General features: G+C 43.7%; 1 protein-coding gene across 2 annotated transcripts in view; it reads left to right on the top strand.

Moving 5' to 3' along the window:
- The window catches only part of LOC115468294 (E3 ubiquitin-protein ligase TRIM39-like), a 41,382-nt gene extending 40,067 nt beyond the window's left edge, over positions 1–1,315 (top strand). For both annotated transcript variants that reach the window (XM_030199922.1, XM_030199921.1), the window contains one exon: positions 717–1,315. In XM_030199922.1, the coding sequence (XP_030055782.1) occupies positions 717–1,243 (527 nt within the window). In that variant the 3' untranslated portion in view covers positions 1,244–1,315. The remainder of the gene's footprint in view (positions 1–716) is intronic.
- The last annotated feature ends 19,662 nt before the right edge of the window (positions 1,316–20,977 follow it).

Here is a 20,977-nt window from a genome sequence, read left to right as displayed (position 1 = left end):
ATCAGGGTCAGGGAGTGATCCCTCAGGTTCAGACCTGGCAAGTTTCCCACATTCATTGGGAGACTCCAGTTTTCACAGGTTATCTCCGAAACTTCCCCGAGTGAATGCCTCCCACCCAGCAGTCTGTGGCAGTCCCAGGACTTTTCACCAAATAATACAGTACAGTTTGCTTCTGGAAATAGTCACCAAGTGTCCTAGAGTGGCCAAGAGGGATACAGTAAATAGCTTTTTATCATTGCCTCCAAAAACTGCTTTCAAAATGGAATAAACATATTTAATCTGATGACCAATGAGATAAGTCCAATCTGAGACAAGAAGGTGATAATAGCCAATAGCAGAGCATCTGCCATAGAAAAAGTGATTGACTGAAGAACCAGCAAATGAGGGTTAGAGGTAGGTGCAGGAGAAGCCAATGAAGGTTAGAGCCGGGTGTGTGAGGAGCCAATGAGGGTTAGCGGTGGGTGTGTGAGGAGCCAATGAATGTTAGAGCTGGGTGTGTGAGGAGCCAATGAGGGTTAGTGGTGGGTGTGTGAGGAGCCAATGAAGGCTAGAGCTGGGAGTGTGAGGAGCCAATGAATGTTAGAGCTGGGTGTGTGAGGAGCCAATGAGAGTTAGGGGTGAGTGTGTGAGGAGCCAATGAGGGTTAAGGGTGTGTGTGTGTGATAAGCTAATGAGAAGTGTTTGCTCATGTTTATTAATGTGTCTTTTCTCTGCAGTAAATGTGACTCTGGATCCTGAAACTGCTTATCCTGTTCTCGTCTTGTCTGATGATCGTAAAAGTGTCAGAAGTGGAAACACAGAACAGAATGTGCCGGACACTCCTCAGAGATTTGATAATGATCCCTGTGTGCTGGGGAGTGAGGGCTTCACCTCAGGGAGACATTACTGGGAGGTGGAGGTGGAGGATTATCCTTTCTGTATATTAGGAGTGTGTAAAGACTCTGTGAGGAGGAAGGGGAGGATCACACTGTCACCTGAGGAAGGATTCTGGACAGTGGGGCTGTGGAATAAACAGAGATGCTGGGCCCTCACCTCCCCTAATACCCATCTCCCCCTGAGAAAGAGACCCCGGGCAGTGGGGATTCTGCTGGACTATGAGGCAGGAAAGGTCTCGTTTTATGATGCAGAGAATAAATCTCATCTCTTCACCTTCACCGACACCTTCACAGGTAAACTCCGACCTTTCTTCATGAATTATTCTGAAATTCCTCTGAGAATCCGCCAGGTACCAGCCTGGAATTAAACAGCAGGACTCAGGATTAACATTCCCAGACTCTCTCTCTCTGCTTGACAATTTGTAGTTATGTTACCAAACTCTTATGACTTATACGGTCTGTGCCAGAGCTGGTGGTGGGAGGTGGGACTGGTGGTTGGGAGGCGGGGATAGTGCTGGGCAGACTTATACGGTCTGTGCCAGAGCTGGTGGTGGGAGGCGGGGTTGGTGGTTGGGAGGCGGGGATAGTGCTGGGCAGACTTATACAGTCTGTGCCAGAGCTGGTGGTGGGAAGCGGGGTTGGTGGTTGGGAGGCGGGGATAGTGCTGGGCAGACTTATACGGTCTGTGCCGGGGCTGGTGGTTGGGAGGCGGGACTAGTGCTTGGCAGACTTATACGGTCTGTGCCAGAGCTGGTGGTGGGAGGTGGGACTGGTAGTTGGGAGGCGGGGATAGTGCTGGGCAGACTTATAGGGTCTGTGCCAGAGCTGGTGGTGGGAGGTGGGGTTGGTGGTTGGGAGGCGGGGATAGTGCTGGGCAGACTTATACGGTCTGTGCCAGAGCTGGTGGTGGGAGGTGGGGTTGGTGGTTGGGAGGCGGGGATAGTGCTGGGCAGACTTATACGGTCTGTGCCGGGGCTGGTGGTTGGGAGGCGGGACTAGTGCTTGGCAGACTTATACGGTCTGTGCCAGAGCTGGTGGTGGGAGGTGGGACTGGTAGTTGGGAGGCGGGGATAGTGCTGGCCAGACTTATGTGGTCTGTGCCCTGAAGAGAGTAGCACATTTGAATTTATCTTGTTGGGCAGACTGGATGGACCGTGTAGGTCTTTTTCTGCCGTCATCTACTATGTTACTATGTAAGTTGCTTGAAAGATTACAACCAGTGCTATATATGTCTTTGGTATGGGAAGAACTCTTCAGTCAGGGTGAGCTTGAACAACATTCAAATTGAAGAGAACAGGTTTGAAGGGAGGTGTGCAAGTGAGACTGGGGAGAAATAAAAAAAATAAATAGTGTAATTGTTAAAATCTGTAAGTGGTTCAAAGTTTGTTTGTTTGTTTTTTTTTTGGGGGGGGGGGGGTTCTGAGCATCATATACACCGAGAGGAGGTCATGACTGCAATGTTGTGTGCATAATTATCAGGTAACCTGGGATAGCTACAGCTAAAAGCCATTTCATTGGCTGATGGTTTCAACAGTAGTTTCAAAAGTTTAGCTGACATGTTGAAGAGCTGGTAAGTGAAAATCTAATTGCTTTATTTTGTGTTTAACTTAGATTGTGATACCGCTAGAGATATTGCAAAGTACCTGCAATAGAAACTGTAAACCCGGTGGAGGGACATAATCGAAAGGGACGTCGAAGTTTTGATGACGTTCTCACAAAACGTCCCCATCCAGGGGCGGGGAAACCCGTATTTTCAAACCAAGATTTGTTGGATTATTTGTAGTAAATAATTAGCAGATTTTAGTACACACAGCTTCAGCTTTAGAAATGTTAATTTCTTTCTTCATCTCTCTCTCATTCACCCCTGAATAATTCACTGCTGAGTCACTTTAAAGTTGAAGTAACAAAACATCTGTTTACTCACAGTTTGTAGTTAGATTATAATCAGACAGGCTTATATATACATATTACTATACATTTGTATTATCAGCTCCTTCCATGTGCTTAGATGGTAATGGATGCTCACACCACCATAGATCCTCTCAGGTTAGGAGAGATCATGAGCTCCATGTGCTGCATCTGCTGTGTCTGACCCCCACAGGAAGTTGCATAGCTGTGTGACCTCTCTAAGTAATTCACATCAGAGGTCACAGAGTAATCACAGAGAAATAATAGGTGACAGGCAATGCATGCAAAATACAATTACATTCCAACAAACCCCTTCTCATGCATAACTGTCATGCAATTATTTATTCATACAAAGTCCAAGCTTTATACGCAGATTCACAAAATGTTCTCTGGGTAACGGTTTGGTCATGATGTCAGCTGTCATCTCACTGGTGTGACAATAGTGTAGACTGATGACCCCTTCTTTCGCCAACTCTCGCACGTTGTGGTATTTCGTTGCGATGTGCTTGGTGCGTGACTGAACCTTGTCATTCTGTGACAGTCGGATGCAGCTCTGATTATCTTCCATTATCTGGATTGGTCTCTTTTCAGCTATTCCAAAATCCAGCAAAAGTTTTTCAATCCACATCAGTTCTCTGCACGCTTCCGATACGGCCACATATTCAGCTTCTGTAGAAGACAAACTCACAATACTTTGTTTATGACTGGCCCATGAAATTTGTACATTTCCATACATAAACACATATCCACTTGTGGATTTATAATCAGAATGATCCCCTGCCCAATCTGAATCACAGTAACATATTAGTTTTGGATTACTATTGGCTGAAATCTTTAATTTACAATCAATGGTACCCTTTAAATACCTTACCATCCTTTTAACTGCAGTCCAATCTGATTTGGTAGGTGAGCTGACCCTTCTGCTCAAAATTCCTACTGCATTTGCTATATCAGCCCTGTATGTGGTAGCTAGATATAAAAGCTTACCTATGGCTGATCTATATTGGATGTTATCTGGTAAAGGTTCTCTTACTGTTTCATCCTTCAGAAAATCAGTGATCATGGGAGTGCTTACAACTTGGGCATCTTGCATACCTAAACTTTCAATAAGCTCATTTATTTTCTGCTTCTGGCTTAGAAGATAAGAACCATCATTTTGTTTCTCAATTTCTATACCAAGATAGTATGACACATTACCAAGTTCTTTTATCTCAACATTCTGGTTTAAACACTTTACAATGTCCTTGTACTCTTGCTCACTTTTGCTTGCAATGAGCAGATCATCAACAAAAGCTAAAATGTATGCATATTGTCCATTTGTGCACCTAGTGTACAAGCATTTATCTGCTTCACCTTGCTTAAATCCTAAATTTGTCAATATTTCATGCAATTTATCATTCCAACATTTTGCACTTTGCTTTAATCCATAAAGACCTTTGTTTAATTTACACACTAGCTGTCTTTGTTTTGTATTTATGAAACCTGTTGGCTGTTCCATGTACAAGTCTTCAGTTATTTCTCCATGAAGAAACGCTGTTTTCACATCAATGTGGTTGACTTGCATGCCTTTTGAGACTGCAATGCTCAGAAGTGTTCTGATTGTCGTGTGTTTCACTACAGGTGCAAACACTTCATCAAAATCTTCTCCATATTTTTGAAGATATCCCTTTGCGACTAATCTGGCTTTATACCTTTCCACTTTTCCTTGTGCATTCCTTTTTAACTTGAATACCCATTTGCATCCTATAGCTTTCTTGCCAGGAGGTAATTTTGTAAGAATCCAAGTATTATTTTTATCCAATGCATCAATTTCTTCTTGTGCAGCTTTTCGCCATTCAGCAGCTTCTTCTGCTGGCATTTTCTCAATCTCATCCCATGTTAAGGGCTCTTGAGCTTCTGCTGACTTTGTTAGGTAAGACAGTCTTGGGGGTGGAACACCTTTGTTTTCCCTGGATGAGCGTCTGACAACAGGTTGGTCTGACCTTTCCGCATCCTCTAAATCTGAGAGTTCTTCTCCAATTGATTCCCCTTCTCCAACTGTACTGTCTTCTTCAATGATCCTTTCTGTGTCTGCTTCCTCTGCCTGTTCCTCGTTAGATACAGATGAGTTGCTTTCAGACATCTGCCTTGGTATGGCATTTATATACACTGGCATGTCTATTATGGTTCTAGTTTCATATTCTGGATGATAAGGCTCATCTGGGATAATCCAGCCTTTATCAACCCTTTTGTTTTCATCAAAATATGTAACATGTCTTATGCCAACAATGCCAGTTTTCAGATTCAAAATTCTATATCCTTTGTGTCCTGGAGCATAGCCAACTAAAATGCCCCTTTCTGTTGTGGAATCCAGCTTATGCCTTCTTTGCTTTGGTACATGAGCATATGCTGTACTTCCAAATGTTCTTATGTGTGACAGGTTTGGCTTCCTACCATGCCATGTCTCATGTGGTGTGCGCTCAGCGCCTTTAGTTGGCATTCTGTTTTGTAGGTACACTGCTGTGAGAATGGCTTCCCCCCATAGTCTTTTAGGGAGATTGCTATCTGACAGCATACATCTGGTCATTTCCACAAGTGACCTAAATTTTCTCTCTGCAACAGAATTTTGCTCTGGTGTATAAGCTACTGTTGTGATATGCTGAATGCCTTCTTGTTCTAGAAATGTGCGCATGCTTTGTGAAGTGAACTCACCACCATTGTCGGTCTGAAGAACCTTTGGTTTTCTTTCAAATGTATTGCTCACCATGGCTACGTATTTCTTCAGCATGTCTGTGACTTGACTTTTCTCTTTCAGCAAATAGGCCACACAGTATCTAGAGAAATCATCCAAGAATATTAGCACAAATCTGTTATTTCCCAATGATGGGATATTAAACGGTCCACATAAGTCACTGTGTATTAAGTCCAGCACTTTATTACTCCTATTTCCTGTGTATGCAGGAAATGAGGGTCTCACACCTTTTTGAGTAACACAGTCTATGCATTTCTCCATTTTACCAGCATCTGCACTTATCTGAATGTCAGTGGCCAGTTGCTTACTGTAAAGATCCTGGATCACCTTAGAATCACGATGTCCCAGGCGGCGGTGCCAGATTTCCAGACTACATTTACCATCATTCTTCCTTACTTGCGCCATATGTGAGGCTTCACCTGAAATGTTCAGCTTATAAACATCATTATGCATAAAAGCTTCAGCATACACTTCATCATTTTTAGAGATTGTGCACTTACTGTTTTCAAAATGAATCACAAATCCCTTCTTATCTAATGTAGATACACTAAGCATATTACAAACTGCTTGGGGAATATACAAGACATCACTTACAGGAATTTCTTTAACTTCATTAGACACTTTGCATTTTAAGAATCCAATACCTTTTGCTTGGATCTTAGCAGTCCCTGCGTTTGCAGTTTTAAGAATTCCTTCTTCTGGACACATTTCCTGAAAGAAATCCTTACAATTGGTTAAATGGCATGTGCTCCCTGAATCCAAAATCCAAGTACTTTCATTTGAATTATTATTTACCATAGTCAAAGATTTTTCTGCCATTAGAAAGCCCTTGTGTTTATCTTTGTCCTTCATACATTTCCTGGTTTGAAAATTCTTTAGTTCCATTGGCTTAGGTGAGCTAGAGGGAGTGTTTTGTGTTTCCTTACACCATTTAGATACATGTCCCTCCTTTCCACATGAGTAGCAAATCAGCTTGCGCTTGGGTGGAGTTTTCCCATAGCTCCGCCTTCCTCTGTTCTTTGCCAAGAAATTTGTTTCATTTCTCTCTGACTGACTTTGAGAACACATCTCCTCAGAATCATTCATTATGCATTCCTGCCTTAGTTTTGATGTTGTCTGTTCAAAAGATTGCCCTTCAATGGCTTCATTTACAGACCTAAAAACATCAAACTTCTTTGATAGTGAGGTAAAAAGAAATGCTCTTTTCAATGCATCACACATGGGAATTCCAGAAAGTTCTAGCTTTTGAAATGAAGACATAAGATGCATAATGTGATCATTACATTTACTTTTATCCCTTAATTTGGTTTCATTCAACTCTGCCAGCCAAATTGGTTGCTGCTTTGCATATGTAGTTGCATACATAGTTCTCAGTTTATATAAAATGTCCTTTGGTGTATCTTTTCCCTCCACTAATATGGCTTGTTTCTCTGAGAGAGCTTCCAAAAGCATGCACTTCACATAATAGTTTGCATTGTCCCATTCAGCCATATTTTCAGCTGTTCTGTCTTGGTCTAAGCATATATTTAATCTTTTTGCTCGAAGGAGACATATGAATCTTAGTTCCCACTGCCGATAATTAAACTCAGTTAATTTAGGCACCTTGAGAGAATAGAAAAATGGTGAATTTCTTCCCTCAGCCATTTTCTTAGCCTTCTGTCTGCTGTGTGGGGGGAGAGAGAGACAGACTGAATCTTTCCTTTAAAACTTAAGAGAAAAATGTGGCCTTTTTTTCTGCCTGGTAATATTTCTCTTCTTTTTCAATTCCTGGCCCTGGGCCCATAACCCTTTTGTTGGATTATTTGTAGTAAATAATTAGCAGATTTTAGTACACACAGCTTCAGCTTTAGAAATGTTAATTTCTTTCTTCATCTCTCTCTCATTCACCCCTGAATAATTCACTGCTGAGTCACTTTAAAGTTGAAGTAACAAAACATCTGTTTACTCACAGTTTGTAGTTAGATTATAATCAGACAGGCTTATATATACATATTACTATACATTTGTATTATCAGCTCCTTCCATGTGCTTAGATGGTAATGGATGCTCACACCACCATAGATCCTCTCAGGTTAGGAGAGATCATGAGCTCCATGTGCTCCATGTGCTGCATCTGCTGTGTCTAACCCCCAACAGGAAGTTGCATAGCTGTGTGACCTCTCTAAGTAATTCACATCAGAGGTCACAGAGTAATCACAGAGAAATAATAGGTGACAGTCAATGCATGTAAAATACAATTACATTCCAACAAGATTGACGTCCATCTTTCGTTTCGATAATACGGTCAGGGACACCCAAATCTTGAAATTTGGTCATCCTTAGCGATGGTTGTCCCTAGACTTGGTCGTTTCTGATTTTCGGTGATAATGGAAACCAAGGACGTCCATCTCAGAAACGACCAAATGCAAGCCATTTGGTCATGGGACAAGCCAGCATTTGTAGTGCACTGGTCCCCCTCACATGCCAGGACACCAACAGGGCACCCTAGGGGGCACTGCAGTGGACTTCATAAATTACTCCCAGGTACATAGCTCCCTTACCTTGTGTGCTGAACCCATTAACCCCAACTGTACACCACTACAATAGCCCTTATGGGTGAAGGGGGGCACCTAGATGTGGGTACAGTGGGTTTGTGGTGGGTTTTGTAGGGCTTGCTGTTTCCTCCACAGACATAACAGGTGGGGGGGGGGGGGATGGGGCTGGCTCCGCCTGCCTGAAGTGCACTGCACCCACTAAAATTGCTCCAGGGACCTGCATACTGCTGTGATGAACCTGATTATGACATCTGAGGCTGGCATAGAGGCTGGTACGAAATATATATATATATATTTTTTTTTTTTTTTTTTTTTTAATCTTTATTTATATAAGAACAAGAAAACGCGGTAAAAGCAATAAACTATCAGAATCACAACATTTTCCTTTTGTCCAATGTCCGCTCTGTACACCTACATACCCCCAGATCCCCCCTCCCTCCCCAACGTCTTTCCCCCCCCCCCCCCCCCCCCCCTTTGTGGGCTTAGCCATTCAAAATCCTACTGCGGGCTACCAGTGTTAATGTGTCCCAGAATGGAGACCAACATTGGAACAGGTGGTCTCCCCTCTTCGAGGCTAGGTCAACCACATCTCTGCGCTCTATTGCACTCAAAGAGATCGCGAGGGATATTCACCGCTGCAGAGTAGGTGGGTCTGCTGACAGCCAACCAAGCAGTATAGTCTTTTTGCCCATGATGACTGCTCTTCGGAAAAATGCCACCATTCCCTTCTTACGACGGCCCTCCACCTGATATACATCAAATAAAAGTGTGGGGGTAGGGTGCCAGTCAATTCCCCAGATCCCTGACACAAAAGCACATAGTCGGGTCCAAAAGATTCGCACCGGGGGACAAACCCAAAACATGTGGCCCAAATGTGCCCCTAGGCCCGAACACTTCGGACAGTCATCCTGGGGTCTCAGAGTGGCTCTGAAGGCTCTGTGAGGTGAGATATACAGACGCATAATAAACTTACATTGTAGCTCTCGTAGGGCACAAAATATTTTTAAAGATGTTGTTTGAGGGTTGTAGGGAGTTAGTGACCACTGGGGGAGTATGGGGAAGTGATCCCCGATTCTCTTCAGTGGTTATCTGGTCAGTTCAGGCACCTTTTTGTGCCTTGCTCGTAAGAAAAACACGACCAGGTAAAGTCGTCCAAGTGTTCGTCAGGGACGTCCTTGTTTCTTTCGATTATGGGTCGAGGACGTCCTAGTGTTAGGCACGCCCCAAGTCCCGCCTTTGGTATGCCTCCAACATGCCCCCTTGAACTTTGGCCGTCCCTGTGACAGAAAGCAGTTAGGGCCGTCCAAAATCGGCTTTTGATTATACCGATTTGGACGGCCCTGTGAGAAGGACGTCCATCTCCCAATTTATGTCGAAATATGGGCCTCGTCTTTCGAAAATGAGCGCAATAGTCACCTCAGGGATCACCTGCAGTATATAAAGCACTGAAGTAAAACAAATAAATAACAACTATTTTCCATTTGATTTTCTGTCACTCTTTAGTTCCACAGATGTTTCCTGGGAGATCCCTGCTGTCTGAGGGATAACACCATACTCATATGTCCACATACAATCCTTTATGGGCAGAGTAATATTAATATTGGGCAATTTAAATGGCAAGGAGAGGGTTAACTGATTACTGCTACTGAATCTCCCCAGTAATCAGCCATCCCCTAACCGGATAGGGTAAGGGCGAGACATGGTTGAAACGCAAACTTAGCCGTTAGCGGTAATTTTCAGCCTGCTAACCAGCTAAGTAACCACATAAAGTTAACAACAAGGCTACCCTAACTTAGGATCCCTTTTACTAAGGCATGCTAGTGGATTTATTGATTTATTTATTTGTGACATTTATATCTCACATTATCCCAAACAAGTTTGAGTTCAATGTGGCTTACAATAAACAGTAGAAGATACATAACAAAGAATAATAAATAAGAAAGTATTTTGTTGTAAGAATCCAATTTTACAATACAGTATCATAAACATACTGGGATAACTATGGATGATTAACAGTTAGAAAATCTATTATGAATGAGAAATTGTACATGAAGCAAAGAGAAGGCTAATGGTAGAGTAATAACCAATTCAGGTAATAATTGTTTGAGATATGGTTGTTCTTTGCGAGGGTCTTGTTTTGAATAGGAACGATTTGAGGATTTTGCGGAATCTAGTATATTCCTGGATATTTCTTATTTCGGGTGGTAAAGGGAGTTCCAGCATTTGGTTCCTAGGTGAGTGAAATCTGCAGAGTGGACGGTTTTGTAGATCACTTTTCTGCAATTTGGAAGGTGTAGTCTGAGATAGAGCCTTGCCTCATATTTAATGCTTCTTATTTATTTATTTATTGCATTTGTATCCCACATTTTCCCACCTTTTTGCAGGCTCAATGTGGCTTACAATACATCATAAGTGGTGAAGATATAATTTAAAAAATAGGCATTTTGTTTACAGAAGAATCGTGGTAATATGATAATGATATAACAGGATAATAGTATAACAAGAAGATATTATATGGCAGTTCTGAATATCTGTGAAGGAGTAGTGTATGTTTACATTTGTTGATCTTGCTTCAGTAGTTTTCGCAAGTTGGTTAGTTCGTAACTCATTTTTAGGTTGCGCGGCAGTGCGTTCCATAGCTGTGTACTCAAGTAGGTGAAATTCGACGCATGTATTAATTTGTATTTTAGGCCTTTGCAGTGTTTGAGGTAAGTTTATTAATGGTACCGTATAGTATTTGAAAGATAAAGGTACATAATTTGAAGGTGATTCTCACTTTGATGGGAAGCCAGTGTAATTTGATTAATAAAGGGGAGGCACTTTCAAAATGAGAGATTTCATATATGAACCAGGCTGCAGTGTTTTGAGCTGTTTGGAGTTTTTTCAATAGGTATTCCTTAGAGCCAGCATGTATGGCATTACAGTAATTGAATTGGGATAATGTTAATGATTGAACTAATAGACTGAATATTTCTGATGAAAAATAGGGTCTGATCCTTTTTAGTTTCCAAGAGACCTGAAAGATTTTGTGATTACTGAACCTTTATTATCAGGCAAAGTGCTGTGGAATAGTAGGAAGGAGATTGATGAAAATATTAGGAGCTTCCTTCATAAGGTAACTGGGACAAGGGTTTAGTATGCATTGTGAGTTTGAATATTTTAGGAGGTAACGTTTTACTGTGTCATGGGTTGGTAGTTAGAAGGAAGACCAGATTCTGTTGGTGGCTATTCCTGTATGTGTGCCTGACTGTTTTTTGTAAATATCTTGATGGTTGATTTTTAATTTGAGGACTCCTCTGATTTTAACTATTTTTTGTTCAGAAAAAGTAGCCAGTTGCTCTCCTGTTGGTGGAGACTCTGTGGTTGGGGTTATTTCTTTTGTGGAAATTAGGCTTTTTATCAGATTGAAAAGTTTACTGGTATTAAGGAAATTAGTACCGATTATTTTGTTATAGTGTTGAGTTTTTGCAATTTTGATCTCATTTTTATTTGTTTTGATGGCAATTTTCCAAGTTAATTTGCTTTCGTTTGGCTTGTCTGTAGCCCATTTTCTTTCCAGTTTTCTACATTTTCTTTTCAAAAGAAGGATAGATTGATTAAACCAAGGTGAAATTTTCTGGGTTGGTTTGGATGTAAGTTTGAGGGGAGCTATGTTATTTAAGACATTTTCGCATAGGTCATCCCATTTAATCATGAAGTTGTTGTTGTCTGCTGGAGGAAGAGCAGGATTATTCAAGACGTTAGACCAGAAGGTTGTGGGATTTATATTTCCTCTAGTTTTTGAGGAGTTGTAGTACTTTTATTTTTCATTGATTTTGTATTTTCCCTCCAATAAAGGGAGAACTCGAGTTTACTGTGATTGAACCAGGGAGTCTGAGTCCAAGTATGGTTACTTAGATGAAAGTTGTTGTTGTTGTTTGCAAATTTATAGGCTAAAAGGTCAAACCCCAACAGTTCCTGTAAAGCAGTTCCCCAAAAAAGGGTTCAAAATCCCAACAGTTCATGTAAAGCAGTTTCCACAGGGTTCAAAATCACCACCCACTGGGCCAGCACTATCTTCCAGGCACCTCTTCCCCATTGGACCCTCCAGGAAAAGCAGCTTCTCAGCTTCCCTTTGGAGAAAACCACCTTCTTCCTTTTTTCACCCAGCTCCCAACTGCTGCTTTCTCTCACCTTTTAGTTTAGCTAGAGCTGAGGTATCCATCGGCTCCTCCTCTTTCCTCTCCCTTTTCTGCCCCTTGCCAGTCCATGGGTTCCTTCCCACACCCCTCTCCCAGCTGCCCCTCCTTTCCTTGATTGGACAGATTCAGGACCTCCTCCCCTAGCCTAGTTCTCTGTGTGAGGGTTGTCCAATTCCCCGCTCTTGTCCTTCTCTCAACCTCCTCTGGGGGCTGATGGGAATGGAAGTCCCTGCTGCGATGGTATGCCTCCCTCCGGAGCTGCTGGGAAACGTAGTTCCGCATTCTAGATTGCGCTCGTCTTGGGGACTGGTGGGAGTTGTAATCTTTCTCCTTTCTCCACTTCTCTGGGGAATAGGATCTGCTCCTTTCTCTAGCCCTGTCTTCCCTCCTTCCCCCCTCATATTCCTTACACCGTTGATGTTGGCGTTACTACCTAGCAATTTTTGCACGTTAAAAATGTTTGAGATAAAACACAGTAAACAATACAAATACATTCAAACAATACAATTAAAGATCTGTCAGAATTTTGCAGTCACTGCACCAGTGATTTCACAGTAAGAATACTGAAAGGTAATTTTAAAACAATACAGGAACGTAAGACCTTTAAAATAAGAATGATTGAATATTTTGACACCCAACAAACAGGACTTAATAAGGATCTCGGTTTTCTAACCCATTATAAACCATAAAGCTGTATTCCTCTGTCTATTTCTCTGTTTATCACCTTTCCACACCATCCTGTTAGAATATCAATGAAGTGCTTTGATGTCCCCATGCATACCGCCACCCTCCCACTCTGTCAGACTGTCAAAGTAAAGCTTTGATGTTTCTCTTATATATACTATCTGCTACCACATTTGCTTATTTCCGATCTAACGAAGAAGGGCAACCTTCGAAAGCTAATCAAGAAATTTATTAAGTTATGTCCAATAAAAAAGGTATCATCTTATTTTCTTCTCCATGTTTTATTTTGTTTGATTTCTATTGATAGCAGTCACATTGAGAAATGTTCTTCACAATGCTGAGCTTCTGGTTCTTGAGATGATTCTCAGCCATTATCGCCTTTGCTCTGAAGCTTAGTTCACAGAGAGGGGCATAATCGAAAGGGACACCCAAGTTTTCCTGGGGTCGTCCTCACAGGACGGCCCCATGAAGGGGCGGGGAAACCCATATTATTGAAACAAGATGGGCATCCATCTTTCATTTTGATAATACGGTCAGGGACGCCCAAATCTTGAAATTTAGGTCGACCTTAGAGATGGTCGTCCTTAGACTTGGTCGTTTCTGATTTTCAGTGATAATGGAAACTGAGGACGCCCATCTCAGAAACGACCAAATCCAAGCCATTTGGTCGTGAGAGGAGCCAGAATTTGTAGTGCACTGGTCCTCCTGACATGCCAGGACACCAACCGGGCACCCTAGGGGGCACTGAGGTGGACTACATAAATTGCTCCAAAGTGTTTAGCTCCCTTATCTTGTGTGCTGAGCCCCCCAAAACCCACTCCCCACAACTGTACACCATTACCATAGCCCTTATGGGTGAAGGGGGGCACCTAGATGTGGGTACAGTGGGTTTCTGGTGCTGTTTGAGCCTGCACAGCACCCGTAGCTGCCTGGTGATTGCAGCAGCTGAGTTCCAACTGCTTCTGGGCTTATCAGCCATCTTGGAACATTTCTGCTTGGCCTTTGCATTGCGTCTAAGGTCCCTGGTTTTGTTGGTGCTGTGCTGCACTTCTGCCTAGTCTGATTCCCTGATTCTGGCTTTGACTCTGCTTGTCTACTGGACTATTCTTCTGCCTGCCGCCTGCCTAGACCCGGATTGTTATTGGACTTTTCTTCTGCCTGCTGCCTGCCTAGACCCAGATTGTTATTTGACTTTTCTTCTGCCTGCTGTCTGCCAGGACCCGGATTGTTACTGGACTATTCTTGCTGCCCGCCTAAGAGACCTTGCCTGGATTTGCTGGTACGTTTGTTCTGCCTTGCTTCTGGTGTGGGGTGGTTTTGCCTGCCGCTGCTGCCCCTCAGCAGTGGCCCAAGGGCTCCCAAACCCAGTTTCCAGCTTTGAAAACGTGACACATATGATGTAACCTAACTGGTGTAAGGTACCATCTGTAGAAGACTTTTATCGCATTCTCCTGCAAGGCCACTGACCTTGCAGACTTCAGTATGCTTTTCTCAAGCTGCTGCCAACTGGCTTCTGTGAGTGTAAAATTCAACTCTCGCTCCCACTGCGTCCTATGCATCGGAGAGGGTCTATGGCGGACAGTTAAATGGGCATACAGAACGGATATCATACTGTAACAAGGGGTTAAGAAAGTAAGAAGTAAAGGAAAGAAAAAGAAAACAACTTTAGAATGTTTTTTTTTTGTTTATATACTTACCTGGAAGGTCCTGGGGGCTGCTGGACCAGTTCTGGGGTGCTAGGGGCTCTCGATGAGAGCGCTGCGAAGGCCAGAGGGGTTGTTATGGGCCTGTCAGTTTTGGGGTCCGTCAGGTCCGTTGTTGGGCCGATTTCGGGAGACAGCACCAGTTTTTATTGACTCCTGGGGACAATTGGGTACGTCCCCGGGAGTAAAAGAAAGACCTGAGGTGCTGCGATGGGGCCTGGGTCGTCCCGATGGCATCGCGCTTCTTTGGGGCCGTTTTTGGGCCAGTTTTGGAGTGAGGCGTTACGGGAGTAGCGCTGGAGGAGGGAGAAGCCAAGAAGAGATGGCGACGCCGGATTTCCCTGCTCCCGGGGACGTTTGGACATGTCCCCGGGAGTGAAGTGGCAGCGTCGGCGAGGCCGACTTGGCCCGAGTTCTGAGGGCTGGGATCGGGGGACAGAGGGGAGAGAAAGCGGCAAGGAAGAGGGCTGCCGGCAAAAAGGACGTCATGAGGACGTGCGTGAGTGTGCATGAGGCAGCGCGCCTCATGCACGAATCGGCGGGGCGCGTCTTCACGTGTAGGCCGAAGCCGGAGCCTAAATTTTGGGCCGGCTTTGGAGCTTTTTTTGTTTTGGCTCCGTTTTCGCGTCGGGACGTCCGGGATCGGAATCAAGGGAAGTCATCGAGTAAGGAGAAAATCCTGGATCAGGTAAGGGGTCACTTGACCCAAAATGTTAATCCGTTGATTTTAAATTTGCATAAATTGCGTTTTTTATTTTTAAAAATTCAGGGTTTTGAGTTTTTTAAATTTGGTTTTCAGTTTTGGGGTCGGGGAATTTTGGGGGATTTTTGTGGCGGGTTAGATTTTGAATTTGAATATTTTTAGTGGGGGTTTTTGGTAGGGTGCTGTTTAAAGGGGTTCTGAAAGAGTTAATTTTTTTTATTCGACGGGGTAGGTTTATAGGGGGGAGTTTGAATTTTTGGGATATTTTTTGAATTTTTTGGGGATTTTTTAAAAGGGGTTTTGGGGGAAAATAGTGAGGTATGGGTTAAAAAGGGTTAAATTTAAATTTTGAAATTACAGCTAGATAGGGAATAAAAGGGTTATTGAATATGGGAATTTTGGGGTAGATTGGAAAATGTTTAATTGGGTTTTTATTTTAATTATTGATTTCCCATTATTTTCTATGGGAAATCAGTAATTAAAATGGGGATTTAGCACTGCTGGCCAAGATTCCGCCGGTCAGCAGTGAAGCTCGGAATGTTGAGGGAGATGGCTGATTGGTTGGAAAGGGCTTGGAATGTCACTGAAAGCTCCGTATCCCTGGTTACGGAGTCATTGGCGGTTGGCAGAAGGAGTTGGGACAGCGAAGAGAGCAGATGTGTGTTGGTGGAGTGGATTTTGTGTGAGGTAGAGGAAAGATAGTTAGATTAAATTGGATTTGAGAAGGGTGGTGATTAGTAAAAGGGAAGTTCAGTGGAAGATTATATTAAGCAAAGGAGTGATTGTGTTATCATTTAATAGTTTAGGGGAATTTTTAGGAAAGTTAGGATTTAAGTTAGAATTGGAAATAGAATTGTTGGGGTGGAGATTATTGGGAATTAATTGAATGTGTGATTTAAAGTGTTGGAATTTATATTTTGAATGTTTTGAATGATATGATATAGGTTATGTGTTATCTAATAAGTTTATAAATTAAGAAGTGATTGACTGCATTGGAGTGTGATTGAAAATAAAATCTATGTTCCTGAAAACTTGCGTCACTCCTTCAGTAGTATAGGATATAAAGAAAAACATAGCATAGGGGATCTAGAATAGGAAAATTTAATTATTTTGATTTTAAAGTTAGTTTTGGCCCAGTCTTTCTAAATAAAGAGATCCCCTTAGTAAGGAAAATCCTAAAATATATGTAAGGAGCTAGGGTTTTTCTCCTTTTTAAGTTATTTAAGATAGGTTTAGGAAGAAGATACAGAGGACGCTGCATCATCTAAGGAAAAAAACAACGGGCCCCCACGCAAGAAAGACCTTTGGTGTGAAGCAAGAGGTGGGACTGAGCGACGCACTGAAAGGAAAGTGACTTTCAAAAAGGAAAGAAAGAGGGTAGAAAAGAGGGGTACTTACCTGGATCCGACGGGAGGGTTAAGGGTGATTCTGAAAAACAAAAGGAAGTCGACACAAAGTATCAATTCTTGAAAGCTTGGGGAATTTGAGAGAACATTATTTCACATTTCTTTTAGAAAGTAATAGTTAATCTGAAAATACTTATCTGATATCTTGTAGCTGGGAGGTGAAGGGTTAACCTGTTGACAACAAAAGCATAAGTTAAAATAAACCTGACATTGCTGTAGCATAATAGTTGAATATTGTAGCATAAATAAGGGGTCTTAATTTAAGGTTTCCATATCATCATGCTGATCAATCCATAGACTGGTGGGTTGTGTCCATCTACCAGCAGGTGGAGATAGAGAGCAATCCTTTTGCCTCCCTATATGTGGTCATGTGCTGCCGGAAACTCCTCAGTATGTTCTCTATCTCAGCAGGTGGTGGTCACACACAGCAGCAGCTCTGGCTAGGCCTCCAAGCCTAATTTTTAGGTTTTGTTGAGTGCTCCGTTAAAAAAAAAAAAAAAATTTTGGACGTCCTTAAGGGCGTTTATTTCGACGTTTATTTAAACGTTTATTGCAGCTACTCACTGGGACTCCAGGTCGTTACAGCTCGGAGCGAGAAGCAGGTAATTTTTATAGCGGGCAGGGGGTTCCCCGATTGATCTCCACGTGGCCTATGGCGTCGGAGGGCGTGTGCGCTTCTAGCGGGGATGCGGGGGTTTTAAAGTCTGATTCGCCCTTGGTGGGTGTCAGTTTGGAGGCCGGTCACTGTTTTGTTTAACTTTTAAACTGAATAAAACCAATTTATTGTAAACACCAGGGCTTGCTTCTTTCAAATCTGACCGAGCCCAACAAATTAGTTTTTTTCCTCCCATCTCTAGCATAGACTTGGGACGAGGATAGTGAACTGTGTCCTGTCCCTTTGCTCCAGGGTGGGTGACATTCTCCTGGCTCGACTACAGGAAAAAGGGGAACTCTGTCACCTAAAAGCTAAAGATCAAGCTTCCCGGAGCAGGGGGTCCGGATTACAATACCACGCGCTGTCGTAGAGTCTACACATATGTGCTGCAAGGGATGTACATCCCTCTTCATACATTCACCGTAGTCCGGCCCCCTCATGTAATGCAGGGCCTGCACATAGGTATAATGATCGTCCTGCCTGAGACTATAGTCTTCCCGCAGGGTCTCGAAAGGTATCACTTTTGTACCCACATGCAACTGCCCCCACATGTCCAAGCCATTTTTCGCTCATCTACTAAATATAGTGTCTCTCACCCCCGGCGGGAACCTCGGGTTGTCCGCTATCGGTGCTAAGGCAGAAACAGGTTGCTGACGCTCTCCAAACATAAGGTCCCAATAATGGAATGTGGCCTGTACGGTGGGTGGGAACTTATCTATCTGGCCTCTATGCTGTGCGCTCACCCACATTAAGTGCTCCAGTCTGCGGGAACCCAACATGTTTTGCTCCATTTGGACCCATAGCTTGTGGTCTTCTCTACAAAACCAATCCACAGCAGCTCGTGACTGTGCTGCACAATAATACCAAAAGAGGTTGGGAACTCCCAGCCCTCCCTCCCTTCTACTCCTATACAAGAACGCTCTCGAGAGCCTTGGTCTCTTCTGATTCCAAATGAATCTAATGCTTTTGTCCTGCAACCCCGACAAGAAAGACCGAGACATTCGCACTGGGATTATCTGAAACAGGTAGAGAAGGCGTGGCAACACGTTCATCTTGATGGTGGCAATCCATCCCATCTAGGATAGCCCCAAAGACATCCAGCTATCTAAGTCTCTTATTATCTCTCTCTTAAGGGCCGGGTAATTAACATCAAACAGTTCAGACAATTTTTTTGGGATCTGCACCCCCAGGTATCTCATGTCCCGCTCAGCCCATTTAAAAGCAAAAGATGTCTTCAACGTGTCCATCAAACCCGCCAGAACGCCCACCGCCATGCCAACCGATTTGCTAGCGTTCAACTTGTAACCAGATATCCTAGCATATCCCTCTATCTCCCTCATCAAGTTGGGGAGGGAGACCATTGTCTTCGTCATATACAAGAGAACATTGTCTGCAAATAGTGCAATTTTGTGCTTCCAGTCCCCTATCCTGACTCCAGTAATGTCCACATTTTCACGAATAGCCTCCACTAAGGGCTCCATCGCCAGTGCAAATAACCATGGAGACAGAGGGCATCCCTGTCTAGTTCCTCTTCCCAACATAAAGTTCCCCGAGTTCCCACCGTTAATTCTCACACATGCTTGGGGAGATGAATATAAGGCTTGGATCCAGGACCTATAATACAGACCAATCCCAACTCGATTTAGAACCATGTCCAGGTAACCCCAGTGGACCCTGTCGAAAGCCTTTTCTGCATCTAATCCTAACAGCACTACAGGATTGGCCTTCACCTTTGCACTGTACAGCACATTCAACGTTCTACGTACACTATCTGCTGCTTGCCTTTTGGCTACGAATGCTACCTGGTCCGGGTGGATCAGGTCTGGAAGCACCCATCCCAGACGATTGACAAGCACCTTCGCCAGTATCTTGACATCGGCATTGAGTATCGAGTTAGGGCGATAGGATGCACAGTCAACCGTGCCCTTACCCGGTTTTGGAATGACGGCCACCCACGCTTCCATCATGGTTTGGGGGAGCTTGGCCCCACCCCTCACAGTATTTATTACCCTCGCCAGGTACGGCGCCAACTCCCCCCCAAAAATCTTGAAAAACTCATTTGTGTATCCATTTGGCAGAGTTTTAATAACCTGAAGCACTTCATCCACTCCCACCGGTGCCTCCAAGTCCCTCTTCTGCTGCTCGGTTAGCACCGACAGGCCTCTGTCTTTCAGATATTTGTCTATCTCCCCGGTCTGTACAGCCGCATCCTCCCTGTATAGCGATTCTTAGTATTTAGCAAATTGCTCCCGTATCTGCTTTGAGGTGTTCAACATGTTCCCTGTGTCATCTTTCATTCTCAGGATTTGCCTATCTGCCCTCATCTTTCGCAACTTGTTAGCCAACAACCTTCCCGGCTTGTTAATGCTTTCATAGTATACCTGCTTCAGACGTGCATGCACAAACTTCAGACTCTCCTCATGCATCTCTGACATCTCCAGCCTCACGTCCTGGAGCCTACAGTAATCGGCCACAGCGCTGGTGGCCCTATACCTAGACTCCAACACACCCAGTCTCTCCAAACAATTAGCCAGACGTTCCTTTCGAACCCTAGCCCTTTGACTTGCCCACTTGATGAAATAGCCCCTCGCTACTGCCTTGAAGGCATCCCATACTGTGGCTAAGGTGGGACCTGAATCTATGCTAATGTCAAAATATTCCTTCAAAATTGGTACAAATTTAGTCACTATATCTGGGTCTTGTAACAAACAGTTGTTAAGGACCCATCTTCTTTCTCTCACCTCTTCCCTTAGGGATGGGATGATTGCCCAAGCCGGTGCATGATCTGATATTGTGATATGCCCTATAGTTACCCCCCCCCCCCCCTCCTAACAAAGATTTGTCAACAAACACATAGTCCAATCTTGAGTAGGAGGAATGCACATGAGAGTAATATGTGTAGTCCCTACCTCTCGGGTGCCCCAGGGCATGTCTTTTGTAGGGCGAGTTCAATCCTTTTATGTTATAGGTTAGGAATTTAAGATCTGTCATCCTGACTATTCTTTGCACGGTACAGTATAGCTAAGCTGCGTGGTTGAGTCCCTAAAACTTCACCCCCCCTTGTGCCCCCTCCCCACTGCCTACCACCCCCTACTGCTGTCCCGTACCTCCCCATCATTCCCCTCCCAAGACCCTTCCCCCTTCCCTCTCTGAACCACCCACCAAACAGTGTACTACCACACTACTTGGGGCTATAGGAGAAGAAACCCCACCAGCCAAACAGGCAAATGTTATGCAATCTTATCAATATACTAACAAGTGATGTACCCCCAACTCCCCCCGCCCCGCACCCAACCTCCCACCTTCTTTTACCTTCACACCCAAAAATATGTACAGCACTATGATATCATTAACAGTAAGCTGGTACCCTTGGGGAAGGGGGGTTCCAAATAATGGTAGTTTTACAGTGCAGGACGGGAGGTGGGGAGAAAGAGAGAGGAGGACATGAAATAATGATGAGTTCTGCGAGGAAAGGAGGAAGAGAAAGATATAGTGAACCTACGAGATGTGAGGTCGGGGGGAGGAGAGAGAGGGACCTTTGCTGAATTCCTGGGGAGGAAGGCATGAGGAAGAGGCAAAAGAAGGTGAACATGGGAT

The sequence above is a fragment of the Microcaecilia unicolor genome, chromosome 4 (assembly GCF_901765095.1).
Source record: "Microcaecilia unicolor chromosome 4, aMicUni1.1, whole genome shotgun sequence".
Lineage (NCBI taxonomy): Eukaryota > Metazoa > Chordata > Amphibia > Gymnophiona > Siphonopidae > Microcaecilia > Microcaecilia unicolor.
Note: the sequence above shows the minus strand (reverse complement) of the source record. Positions and strands in the feature narration are given on the sequence as shown.